At 39.6% G+C, this 13,318-nt stretch overlaps 2 protein-coding genes and 2 long non-coding RNA genes across 4 annotated transcripts; all 4 read left to right on the forward strand.

Moving 5' to 3' along the window:
• Positions 1-4,546: 4,546 nt before the first annotated feature.
• LOC124342282 lies at positions 4,547-5,199 on the forward strand. Its single transcript, XR_006918750.1, has 3 exons — positions 4,547-4,788; positions 4,868-4,986; positions 5,051-5,199. It is a non-coding gene; the product is annotated as an uncharacterized LOC124342282 (long non-coding RNA).
• A 2,689-nt stretch (positions 5,200-7,888) lies between these two features.
• LOC124342535 lies at positions 7,889-8,792 on the forward strand. The gene is made up of 4 exons (XR_006918908.1): positions 7,889-7,944; positions 8,051-8,203; positions 8,443-8,538; positions 8,621-8,792. It is a non-coding gene; the product is annotated as an uncharacterized LOC124342535 (long non-coding RNA).
• A 1,878-nt stretch (positions 8,793-10,670) lies between these two features.
• LOC124344589 lies at positions 10,671-11,939 on the forward strand. Its single transcript, XM_046798186.1, has 3 exons — positions 10,671-11,267; positions 11,327-11,525; positions 11,638-11,939. Exons 1-3 carry the CDS (start codon positions 10,994-10,996, stop codon positions 11,888-11,890), a joined length of 726 nt encoding a protein of 241 aa, XP_046654142.1. The 5' UTR covers positions 10,671-10,993; the 3' UTR covers positions 11,891-11,939.
• Positions 11,940-11,943: 4 nt separating this feature from the next.
• Positions 11,944-13,306, forward strand: LOC124344590. The gene is made up of 2 exons (XM_046798187.1): positions 11,944-12,847; positions 12,921-13,306. The coding sequence occupies exons 1-2, from the start codon at positions 12,720-12,722 to the stop codon at positions 13,240-13,242; spliced, it is 450 nt and encodes a 149-aa protein (XP_046654143.1). The 5' UTR covers positions 11,944-12,719; the 3' UTR covers positions 13,243-13,306.
• The last annotated feature ends 12 nt before the right edge of the window (positions 13,307-13,318 follow it).

Below are 13,318 nucleotides of genomic sequence, written 5' to 3' on the forward strand. Positions count from 1 at the left end.
GGCATACCTCTTCCGATAATCAGCGACTATCTGCCTCAAAGCTAATTCCTCTTCATTAAGCATTTTTCCTTTGGCATGTGTGAGCCTATCTGCTGACTTTCTCGTAACAATCATCAAAGCTTCCTTTATGGCAACAGCGTCCTTTGAGAGGCCTGGTAGCTCTGATGATGTACACTTTGACAATTTCGTCTCCCACGTTTTAAACAGAGTTTCAAGGTTCGCTTTGGCTTTCTCGTACTCTGCCGTAGTTGGGGGGAATTCACACCAGACATCTCGAATGCAGGACATTTCACGTAGGGAGTAAAGCTTTCCTTAAGATTTAGAAGATTCCTGGGAAAAAAGTAATATCAAAAGAAAATTAGTCATGTAATATAAAAGTAAAAAAATAAAACATAAAAACTCACCAAGAACTATCTCCTTCTTCAAATATCGAAGCATTCTTGTCGACCATGTACTCGGGAATTCGGGGGAGTCAAGCCATTTACCTTTTCAACTTCTTCGAAAAGATTGAAAATTCCTTTCCAATTTTGATCGGTTGGCCCCAAACTGCCGAATCCCGATTTGTTGAGAGATGCCAGGTAATTTTTGGCCATAAACTTGTCCAGCAACAAACCCCTTATTGGAACATATTCGCTCCTGTAGACTCCCTCTTCCTGCTTTTGTACTCCTGCCTCCATGGATGTATTGCAGGCTTACAAATATGGGTTCCGAAAGTGTTTGGTGTTTTGTAGGGGGGGATGACCAAAATAGCACCCGTCTCAGGTCCTTGTTTTTTCATAGCATCGCTTATGAAGTTTTGCAGAGTCCCCATCTCGTCAACTGATGGCCTGTAGGTCACGGCGTCGTGATCACAGACAGCTATTAGACATATAAAAGATTTTTAAAAATTGCTAATAGAGCAACATCACTGAAATACACACATTTTAAAAAATTGCTTCAAGAGCAACATCTATTAATGTGATTATTTTTTAAAAAATTGCTGCTAGAGCAACATGACTGGACCAGATATATATCAATATCACGAAAACACAAAATATGCCACATTACATAAAGACGTGTAAATTGAAAACAGAAAGATGTAAATGTTACTCACGGACACTTGCAATCCAATCCCGATGAGACATCTTCTATCTAGAAGCCAACCATTCCTTTCGAACTGGACAGACTTGCCAGGAGTGCTGTCCGGCTTTACAGAAAAAACACGTAGAGGGTCGTTTTTCAGGCATCCTATTCGTCTTCTCCGTCTTCTTTTTTGCGTCATTCTTTTTCTTTGTTGACCGCCGCCGATTCCACTTTACACCTAAAGTTACACATTGAAAAATAAAAAAAAAAAAAATATATAAGGGAGACATACAAAAACATTGTATATTCGTTATTGTATAAGATTAAAATGGTAAGCCAATCGTCGCATTGAAATAATTTAACTTCTACGTTGAAAACACACCGCCAGAAACTTTTTGACGTCACCCACATTTGACATGATGTACATTTTCGATAGTTTTGTCTAATTAAATTAAGGTGAGAAGATAGCCCAGGCTGGTAGTTTCTAATACCCGATTGCTTTCCGATGAAGATTAGATTTCTGGAAGACCCTCTTTTCTCTTTAGAACAATAAATCACTTATTTATAAGCTTCCAGCTGAAGCAAAGGGGGGCGGCCATGTCGCTCCAGCAACAACGGAATATCTCGCTCAATTAAGCAGTGACTGCTCTCTATCTCTTTTTCTTTTAACTTTCTGGCCGGCTCTGGTCCACCTTCACACTCACTTGCAACTAGGAAGAAGAGTATGTAGTAGAAAAATCTATTTGAATTAACAAGCGTCCGTCGGGAGGCACGTCGGGAGTTCGGTAAGCGCCTCCAGTTAATGAGAGACTCGACCGGATTTACCAGATTTTTTTTCCATCCTTTTCCTTCATTTGATTCTTTTCATTTGGGGACGAATTCCTGACCGTTTCATTAAGACGATCGAAAAGTCTCTGTCCCCCCGCGTGCCCGTTTCTCGACCAAAAGATAAAACATGCTAGCTGCTGACATGGTGACGCATGGCCGACGCCAACCGTCCGTCTGACTCCTTTTCTCTTTTGGTTGAAATTGAAAATGTAGAGAAAAAAACCAAAAGCGGCCCGGCCAAATTGAAGCGGGCTAAACGGAATCACGTTCAAAAAACGTACGCTGGCCTCGTTGATATAATCAGCGGTGCAAAACTACACATCACCCGGAAACTTGTTGGGTGACGGGATCTGTCCGTCCGCCGGCCCGCTAAAAAAACACACAAAAACTTATATTCCTAGCGAAAAAGAAGAAATGTTGTTAGTCCTGTTCTTTGGCCCGTTCCTCGTCGCACTTATATATGTGTACATGTGCAGTGGATTAGCAGATGTAATTTAAGCTGTTATTGGGTCAGTACCTGCTAGCCGCTGATCGGGAAAAAACAACCCAAAAAACAACAACATATCTTTCCCTTCTTATTCGACAGTCTCGTCTTCCCGAGGAGAGTTTACGAGACTTATTACTTTTTCTTTTTTTTTTCTTCCGTTAGAAAAATACAAACAACAAAAATTACCGGGCAACAACAACAGCAACCGTCACAAAACAATACGACTCCAATGAGGCACTCAGACTCTTGAATTTTTCGTTTTTGTTTCTTATATTTGTGCGCAGTTACAAAGTTAAAAAAGAAAAAAAAGGTTCGGGAAAATAAATTTTTTTTTCCCATTCAAAAATCACGTTTCGAAATGATTTCGGTAAAAAATTCCAGCAGGAGAAACAAGAATGCAAGAAAGAAAGAAGCCTATTATAGAAGAAACTGATTAATTTATAAGTAAAGAGACCTGGCCCCGATGGCGCAGTTCTTCTCACAGTTTCATTGTGTTTGCTTTATTTCTTGTGTCACGGTGCTGCGCTTTCACTCAGGAATTCAATTTCATCAATATTTTAGGGGGCACACACACACACACTGACCTACACCAGCACAACATGGACCGACTGGACACACAACCTTCCTTCGCCCGCGTCCTTGCCACTCGGCCATCAGCAGGTGGCAGTTGAGAAATGCTTACGCCCAATGTCAACAACAAAGAAGAAAAAGAAAAAAGAAACACAACGACGACGGACTAGCAGCTCAGACCCCACCAGGGAAAAAAAATAAAAACGGGCAGGTCCCAATGACACGACTGGATTTTTTCAAAATTTTCTTTTTCTTTCTTGTTTTCCCTTTGCCAAATGAAAATCAATAAACAAATAAGAATTTGGTTTTTTCTTCTCCGAAGAAGAAGAATTAAAAATATGATTAATAAAATCGGGATGAAATTTCACCTACTGAACGTAATAATTACATTTAGTTCCAGAAAAAACAATAACGACCAAACTCTTCTGTCTATACCTGGTCGGCAGTAAATGATGACGCCATGATCTGGAAATCTAATCCCCCCAAAACGAGCCAAAGTAATCCGGGTGAAAAAAGAAAAAAGAAAAATGGGAAATGCAACCAAAACCCTCATTATAAAACGCAAACTAAAAGAGTTATGTGTATTTTTTTTTGTTTCTTTCTATACTTTTTTATAGCTCCCTGCCCTGCCTCCCTCCTATTCGTCTTCTTCAGTTCTCATCGGATGACTTTGTTCGCATCAATGAGACACGCAATGTTCTGACCCAACGAGTTCCTAATCCACAAACAGACGCAATCAACCCCTCCACATCTCGGCTGCTGCTGCTCCTGGTGAAGATGTAATGACGGGCCGGCACCGTCTCTATGGAAACCAATTTTTCAGTCTCTCTCTCTCTCTCTTTCGAGAGGGCTCAGACAAGTGCACACGAGACGTTCAAGATTAAGCGATGAGTGCCAGGGGAAGGGAAAATATAAGACAAATACAAAAAAGAGACTCGAATGAAAATGGGGGGAAAAGCCATCAATGTGTTGGTTAGTGATTGTCACATTTATAAAAAGTCAAAAAGCCAAAAAGTGTCGAGTCCCCCCCCACCAAAGTGTCTCCAGCGTTACTGCCCGTCTGATTGCGACGACTGTTGCCACATCTCTCAACCGACGATTGCAGTTATGCTCGGGATTTTTTCCTGATTATTCCTGCGGGCAAGATAATGGATATCTTATTATCTTGTTGCCCATCATCATTGCGTGCGCCTCCAACCGATGGGGAAAGGAAAAAAAATTGTCTAGTCTGTATTGTCATCGGCAAATCCAGCAAAAGCCTCTTACCACGCTGGGCTATTGTCTCGGTTCTTCCATCTGATGCTGAGTGGAATACTTCATTTTTATTGCACTTTTCTTGGCTGGATCCCGATATCATTAACGAGATTTCCTCTTTTCCTTTTTTCTGTCTTTCGGATTCGCGGATTCGCCAAGAATGAATTGAATCGACAATTCAAAACGGAGGTAATACTTACAAACAGAGCGTCAAATTCATATAGAAACTTGGAACAAGTGGAGGAATACTATATACTATATATGAAGAAGGAAGAGAGAGAGAAGGAAGTAAAAATCATGGTATAGTTAAGGAGAGTAAAAGCCACAATCACACGGTCGGCGTCAATGTCATAGTTCTTCTTTTCTTTCTACATATCTGTTTTACACCTGTTAAGAAAATTGTGTTGTTCTTTTTTTCTCCCAAGAATTGCTGCCATTACAACTCCTTAAATGTGTACATTCAAACTCGACACCATAATTTTCTAATTTGTTGTAATTACTAGTTGATAGAAATCACACGGGAAAAAGGATGGAATGAAAAATTAGGTGGGGAAAAGAGGGAGAAGGATAATCTCGTGATAATTAAGGTATGGGAAACCGGCGACAGTTTAGATAGTTGACATTCTTTTTCTGATTTTTGTAAATTAAGGCAATTACCGACTACAGATACATCAAGAAGAGATTATCTATAATAACAGCCCTACAATACTCTTAAAATGCCACTTCAAATTGTGAGAATATTTCGCCAAATAATAGAGAACCCAAACCTGGAAATCCTAAACTAGGTAAACACTAAACCTTTTTTAAGTAACTTTTTACATTTCTTACAAAAATTTATTCAATTTCTAGGATTTCTAGTGAATTGGAGACATATTACCAGCCTAGAAGAATATGGTTTCCTTGAAGCAATGGAATGGAAAGCGAATGTAAAAAGATAACAATTAAGCTTGTGGGTGTGAGTATTATGAGTTTTTCATGAATGAATGATTTCATTCTTCATTGCTATTCTTTGTGATCCACTTCCGTTAGCTCGATGGTTATTGAACAGTTTTTTTCCACACTATTCTTTAACCTAAACCAACATATCGAACTGGTGCAACCAATATGCCCGAAGTCGACCAGAAGTTACCAGAATACTTAAAAATCATCCAAACCTTTCATTAGGCATTATTGACATCTATAAGAGCTATTCAACTTCTTACTAAGGGAGTTTGAGGCTGCTACTGATCGATTTTGTAATCTAATAACGTAAAAGAAATGGAGAGGCAAAATACGGTGACAGTTGATGTTAGCATGAATGGTGCGTCCAACGCAGAAAACAGCCAGACTTTAACGTCACTGGCAACAATACCACCGACAATTCAGATGAATGAAGCAGGCTAATCAATGATGTGCCATTGCGCCAAGATTCCCGGTTTGGTGATGTTGATTACTTTCGACTATTAGGAGAAAAATTCACTGTGAAATCTTCTGCGTTGAGGCCGAATACATACTTTCACATTACGGTTGTGTGTGACACAAATAATCAGGTAACGTATTGCTCCAACATGTCTACATGAACATTACATCTCCACATTCACATTTTAATTTCGCAGGACGAGGACGACACATTGTTCTTCGAACCGGTTTCCGGAACTTAGACCGGAAACTAAAACTTTCTCTTTTATTTTACTTTTTAGTTGAGAAACCAGAAAGTACCTGCGATAATCAGCTGCTCAGTGGGCCGAAGCCATATTACTCATCAAGGAGACATCAAAAGTGTTCGTAGCGACCCGTGACACTAAAGCGTGCTTGGAGCTATTAGGAAAGTTGTTTGAACTCCCGTTTTTTTAGTTACTTAAACTTCAGCCCCTTCAATCTCTCCAAGTGCGTCCGAGTGAAAGGAGAAAGGAGGTAGCTAAACAGCACAGGCAAATCCAGGACTTGCCAGCGCACCCCCAGAAGGAGTTAGTTGAGTGCGACAATATTATGCGCCATAACGCAAATCTAGTGGAAGCTTATAAAGCTACTACTCGGGCAGCAGCTAAAAAGAGATTCCTGGTGTTTGGTGAGATCGACCTGATTCAGGACGAGGCTAGATTTGAACGCAAACGCCAGGTGCTGCTGAGCAAAAACCGCAGAATGGAAGAGGGGATCCCGGTGCAGTGTAATCTGATTAAACCACTAGCCTCCATAACAGCAGCCGGACAGTCGACGTCAGGATCGAAGCCCACGACTAGGCAAAGCTCGTGAAAGTGGTTTACAGCAAAGATCCGCAGCTTCCAAGAGCACAGCAGCAGCCCGTGGCCCCAGCAGGCATAAGCCCGTTACTCAAGCTAGCGAACGAACTGTCCAATGTGATTACTTCGAATACGGTATTTCCAATAGTCGAGGATTACCCGGGAAACCCAAACGTTCCGAGACCCCGCACACGGTCATACAACAGGATAGGCACACACCCCATCTGGTCGATAAATTTTTTTTTGTTTAACAGCCAAGGACCCCTGGCTACTTCCTTTTTTTTATAAAAGTGTTTGAGCAATGAATCGCAAACATTTCCCATATTATATGTTTGCGGTATCTCTGGGTCATTTGTGGCAAACCTCATTTTTCATTTCGCCCAATTTTTTGTTCAATAAATTGTTTATTTTTAACTGCTAAGTACCCCTGGATACTTCCGTTTTGTCTTATAGAAGTTATAGAGCTATGTAACGGAACAATTTCCCATAAGAAATTTTTTTTTTATTTCGGGGCATTAATCAAAATTTGCGAATTAAAATATTTTTTTTTAGAACACTTCATGGTACAGACAATGTAAGGGTTCTTCTAAAAGAAATGGAAAACACGTTTTCAGTGCCAACTGTGGTTGGAGTCTATCTGGAAATCTTGTTCAAGTGTGCGGAGCGAATGTTTCTCAATCAGAGGCAAGACCCTAAAAAGGCGTTTGCGGTTGCGAATTTTGTAAATGCGCCTCTAGCGATTTCCTGGAAAGTAATTTACTTCTGATTTTACTTTTCCAATTTTGGGATGATTAATTTTTCTCTTTACTAGCAACAAACTCCCGAGGATAAAAAGAAATGTAACCTGATTTCCAAGCAGGAATACAGTAAGAAGTACGAAGAGTGGACGAAGGAAAAAGCAAAATTGTCTAATGAGTTCAAGTCACCAGTAACGTCAACAGTCACAGTCAGTCAGTTCGTGCTCCCCCCCCTCCCAACGTAAGGATCAACTGAAGCCGGACGATCCTATCTTTTGGTAATTTTTCTCTGAGGAGTTGGGAACTGATTTGAATCTCATACACCTTGTCTTTAATCACTCTGAATCAAAGCCAAAAAAAGATTAAAATTGTAGCAATTTCCTTTTAATCTCAACCCAAAATTTGGTTTTTCGTACGTGAAGTTGACAAAACCTCGTTAATCTGTTATTTTTGCGCAAATTCTTAATTTTAAATTTCAATATATTAGGAATCATGTAAGCCTCTTTCACAATACTTTCTCAAGTACTTGGAAAGGACGTGTAGAAGAATTGCGATCGCAGGCGTTGGTTACTACTGATTGCAACCACCACAAAGAAATTGCAGCTCTGGAACATGCCAAATTGGTAGCTCATATGATTATTATTTTTCCCCTTTTCGGCTCGTATTGAAGTTTGATAATCATAATTTTTTGTGTGTCTATATTCAGGTGGCAGAGAGTAAATCGATAACTGTGTGGTAAACATCATCCACATGGGTCAAATCCGCAAGAAAAGACGTCATACAATTGGTAAGAATTGAAATTTGTTTGGAATTACTTGTTTATTTTACATTTTCGTACTGAATCTGATTGCGATATTGTAGCTTATTCTGTTTCCTTTATTATTCCTTTTCAGTCGACGAAGATAGCCGAAGCTGTGGAATATCCGTTCTTGGCGTGATCTCTGGGGAAGAGCTGGACGAACCCATCGACACCGCTCCAGTCTCCGGTGAATCCACCTCTCCAGTCGTCTACGTTCCAGACGATCCGGCAGTGGTCTCTGAATAGAGTAATGGCTATTCTTCCGTCTCGAACATGTCTGTAACGGCATTCTTGTATGATTGAATAGTAAGAGTGTAGTTGCAAAGTTGCTCCCGTAGCAAAAGTTAATATTTGGTCAAGAATTTCTTCATTTTGATTTGCTCGAAAAGAAGCAGTACTAAAGGAAGAACAAAACGTGGCCGTTACAAATAGCCGTCTGATGATAACCTTCGTTCTATATATTAATAAATGAATTTTATATCGTAGATAATAGCGCAGTGTGTGTCGGAAAAGAAAAACCATCAACTTCCAAAGGTTTACTTCCAACACCGCTTTTTCCACCACGTACTTTCGTTAATCATGGTAATTATCGACTCATTATACTTCAATACTAATATGTAAACAACATAATAATCAAGCAAGAATTTTTTCTTCTCTTGTACAGAATCTCGACCAAATAAGATGAATGCGCCAAAAGAAAAAGGGGCTCTCCGGCAAATGGATTCTGGAAACGTCATCCTCTAATCTCACCTGGTAGGGCGATTTTCTAATTCAAATTTTTCATTTCGTGTTCTTCTCCTTTATACACTGCTGTTCATCAAACAGGTACATCACTTTGCTACACCTGTAAAAAACCAGGCCACTATCATAAATAAATTTAAACAGATAAATTTAATCCGTCTGATTCTGTAGGTGAGATGAAATAACCGCCAAGGCCAGCTAATACATTAACTGATTGCTTTTGTTTATTTCATTTTTTTAACTTTATGGATGAAGATTGCATCACAGTCAGTTATAGAAAATGTAAGAAAACAATCGCACATTCGGCAGATTGGCACATATAATAATTGGCTGAAAGAAATAGCAAAACGGGGCGAATAGGCAAAATGCGGAGTGAATTTATATCGATGAAAAATTGTCTGCAACTTTTTGGTGGAAGCCTGGTAATGTAAAAAAAAGAGGCAAAATGTATTTAAATGAATCTGTTTGTAAAAAGTAAAGAAAAGCACAGAACTATGGTGAAATCCATTTTACTGTAGATTTTTTATTCACTATGGAGCAATTCACAAGTCGAGCAACGTGGACTCGTTCTGTTTCAAAAACAGTTGCATCAGCTAGTAAAAAGAGTACGGGGTTTGGATCCTTCGTTAGTCCTTTAATTAAGTTATTTGCTTAAACTTCAAGTTGCTCGAAATTATCTGCTGTCAAATGACATTTCTTTATTTCACTAGCCAGTTTTCATTTGAAACCTCCCTTTACTAGAACAAATCTATGAAGATTATTTCATTATTGCTTCCCATCTTTTTAGGATCTGTCATATGCTTGAATAAGAAAATTTTTTATACATCCCACGTCACTGGCCACCAGCAGTGAAGTCAACCACTTAAAATGTACAAAAGAAACGGTACCCTGAAGTTTCTGAATAATTCCTCATCGTCTACGACCTAGACCTTTTTAAAAGGTAGCTTTTCATGCTAGGTGAGCCACCAAACATCTTTAAATTTTGTTGGTATGCATCGATAACAATTTTTTGTTTAAAATTTTTAAAAGAGATTGAAAAGGCAGGTGTATTTAATGGAACTCAACTAATGGACATTCTGGGTGTTGTATTAATCGCTGTTCAACCGGATTCTCATGTTTCCATGGCATTATCGCAAAAAAGTAAGAATAAGCTTTTCAAATAAATTTGGGACTTTGTTTCATTTTAACTTTTCTGACGCACTTTTATGCTCGCAGTTAAACAGTTCCAAAGGAGAAAAAAAAATGATAGTTGGAAAAGCTCTCTGGGCCAGCCGTACTGGACCCAATCAAACTTATACCCGCTTCTGTTACGAGATAAAGCATGGATTCTCATTACCAGTTGGCCATTTCTTGATTACGTTTTGCCAATCATTTAATTAACCTTTCCGTGATTTGTTGTTCATGAAATTTTTATGGAAGCGCGAAGTAAATGGGACGGAACGATGTATCGAGAGGATCGGCAAGTTTGCTGCCTTTTTCTCGGCTTCAACTGGTTCTACAAGTAAAAATACCTAGCTCATCCTCCACCTTTGTCGTGGACTGGCCAGTTTACGTTGGCGGAAGCACATTCTTCCATGTGTTTTCATTCCATGCTTCAGGTACAGTATGGTCCAAAAAAATCCGAACACCGATTTTATTTTGAAAGCCACCTACCCACTTTACGGGAAACTATGTTTCACTTTTGGTCCTAATTTTGGGGGGCTAGGAACAAAGCGAAAGGTGGGAAGAAGGGAAAAGGAGTAATAAGCTCATTTAGCCACCGGTCATGCCTTTCCCCCCCAAAAAAATCACGAATGAATGAAACCAGACAGGCTGTCTGGAATTTCCTTTGCGGGTAAAAACGAATAACCGCATTGCAATAGCCTTAGGCCTTAGGCCCTAGGCTCACCCTAGGCTCACAAGTTATCGTAAGGTTGCTTTGAATCACGTTTCATGCAAGTCAATTTTGAGGGAATGTCATGACGTCAATGAAATTATTTCATTGGCGATTAATAATCATTTCCTATTATTTTCCTATCATTTTATTAAAGAAGTAATGAAAAACGACAATTAGATTGTCAATTTAACGAGATTCCATTTTTTGGAGATGCCGAGATTTGAACTCGGGACCATAGGGGTAGGAGAAAACCCCCGTATCCACTAGACTGACAACGAGTTGGCAAAATTTCAAAGATTCGAATAGCAATGGGCATGAATTACTTTCAGGAATCAATTTTTTTTAAATAATGAATATGTGGCAATAAGGCAAAAGTTTTCTTCATCTGTTACCGTGTTAATTTGCAATCATTCACCCGTGATGTTTCGTGAAAATCCAAACAAAAAACTCTCCTTTGCGGAGAGGGGAGCTATTGTTGCGTTGACGAATTCTGTTTTGGGTGTGAGAGAAATTGCAAGGCAATTAGGCATATCTCCAGCCACAGTCGGACTTTGGCAATTCCGTTTTCTTGAAACGGGAGACATTTTGCGACGAGAAGGATCGGGCAGACCAAGAGTTACCACTCCACTCCAAGATCTGCGATTGTTACGTGTGGTTCTAAACAAACCTATCACGAAATCAAAGGAAATTGCCGGTAAAGTGTAGTTTTTGTTCTCATGAATGAAATTATTTGTTAATTGCTTATTGAAATAGATACTGCCGATGTCGATGTCTCTCGTCAGACAATTGTTCGACGATTGAAAGCCGTCAATCGAATTCCGAGGAGAGCTGTGCGAAAATTCTTTCTTTCTCCTCAACACATTGAAGATCGATTTGAGTTTGCTACTCTTCATGCTTATCGTGATGCTCAGTGGTGGCGATCTGTTATTTTCAGAGAAGAAAACACATTTGGGTAACTTTATATTATCACTGGCTGATAGTATAGTGGTTAAACCGGATGCCTTCCACGCCAGAGTCCTGATTTCAAATCTGATGTCGTCCGTTTTTTTTTTTTTTAATTTTAGATCTGACGAATGTGGCAGAGTTTTTGTTCACCGCCCCAACGGCACTAGATTTGAAAAAGACCACGTTCAAATTTATGACCGTAGCTGGAGAAAGACTGTGCCAGTATGTGGCTGTTTTTCGGCTGAGGGGTCTGGGCCCTTGATTCAGATTCACGGCAGATTTACCGGGCAGCAATATGTTGAAATTCTTGAAAATCATCTCCTCTCATGGGCAATAGAAAGGTTTTTGTACATCACTTTGCTACACCTGTAAAAAACCAGGTCACTATCATCGTCAGTGTTCAGACAGACCCAAATGCAACTTCTGTGGCCAATTTGACAACAAATTGATTAATTGCCCAAAACACGCTGCCTGGAAGCTGGTGTCTAGAAATATGTCCGAAGAAGAGAGTCTTGTCCTTCTAGGTACAAAATCATATTTCGCCTTCGCTTTTAATTGACGTAAATTTTAAAATTATTTTTAAATATTTCAGAAATCAGTGATCATAATGGGTTGACTCTGGACATTGACATTGAAAAGAAAAATTTCTACGACGTGGTACACCGTACATACACAGAGTACGGAGCAAAGCACGGAGCCTTTATCGTTCGTCCGCTCACTGCAAATTACATAGCGGATACTTCAACCCTTAGCCGAATGCATGTTACTCCCTACGTGGAACTGTTGACGAAGAAATCCGGAGGCTGATTCATAGTGTACCAGCAACCCGAGAAAAGTAATAAAAAAAGGAGGCTGGACGACGTACAACACCTTCAGAAAAGAGGCTCTTGAGGCAGACTTCAAACGATCACCTAGATACGACCTCGGAGGGCGATCTTCTTTTTGGCCATCCATGATGCCTTTCCTGACAAAGATTGCCGAGTCCGAAGAGTATGCAAGATACGTCATAAACAAGGGCCATTCAATTTTCCCAAAGGATAACAACAGTGAATGGTAATATTGTTTATATATATTTATATAATTAACTTCCCTTTCAAAAATTATTAACAGCCGTGATCTTGTAATAATAATTCACAGGTGTTTGCAATCTTTGTCAAATTCTTTTTCAAAGTATTTGTTGGTGCCCGAGGAAAAACTGAACATGCCCGGAATAGACACAGTCGAATTATTAATCGGTGAGGCTGGTAGCCTAACAGGTTGGCACGTGGAAGATTTGAATTTCGGTAGTGTCAACTTTCTAGTATCTGGCAAACCGAAAATGTGGGTTGAGTAAGTATAATATAATAGCACCACAAATTACACAAAAGTTCATTGATTAATCAATAACATTTTTATTTTGCAGGGTATCTTACAAATACCAAAACCAGGTAAGAGCCCTTATGAAAGTGAAATATCCTGAACTGTTCAAAGCTTGCCCAGCTGCAGAGAAGTTTCAGGGGGAGTTTCAGAGAAGTAAAGGCGAGTTTCAAAGGTGGTCTGACAGATTTTATAGAACATATTTCATGAAAATATTCCAACTAGATAGAGTTATGATTTTGACGCACAGCCGTCATATACGATGCATAGACAGTGACGCTGAAAATAAACCAAATACGACAGCTAGTATGCAGCATTGCAAAATTTCCTGTATGTTGAGCTCCAGCCATGGCCTACTTAATGGTTAAGGCCTGTAAACTTGAATCCTGCCCCATGAAGGCGAGAGGATCTGCCAAATTCCCTATCCTTTCCCCGGGCAAGAGC

Source organism: Daphnia pulicaria, chromosome 6 (genome assembly GCF_021234035.1).
Source record: "Daphnia pulicaria isolate SC F1-1A chromosome 6, SC_F0-13Bv2, whole genome shotgun sequence".
NCBI lineage: Eukaryota > Metazoa > Arthropoda > Branchiopoda > Diplostraca > Daphniidae > Daphnia > Daphnia pulicaria.

Bases quoted from the DNA above. Each gene is read 5' to 3' on its own strand.
- LOC124344589 (XM_046798186.1), top strand. From the start codon at position 10,994: ATGTTTCGTGAAAATCCAAACAAAAAACTCTCCTTTGCGGAGAGGGGA. The intron at 11,268-11,326 runs GTAAAGTGTAGT...TTATTGAAATAG, and splicing joins GAAATCAAAGGAAATTGCCG to ATACTGCCGATGTCGATGTC. The intron at 11,526-11,637 runs GTAACTTTATAT...TTTTAATTTTAG, and splicing joins AGAGAAGAAAACACATTTGG to ATCTGACGAATGTGGCAGAG.
- LOC124344590 (XM_046798187.1), top strand. From the start codon at position 12,720: ATGCCCGGAATAGACACAGTCGAATTATTAATCGGTGAGGCTGGTAGC. The intron at 12,848-12,920 runs GTAAGTATAATA...TTTATTTTGCAG, and splicing joins AAACCGAAAATGTGGGTTGA to GGTATCTTACAAATACCAAA.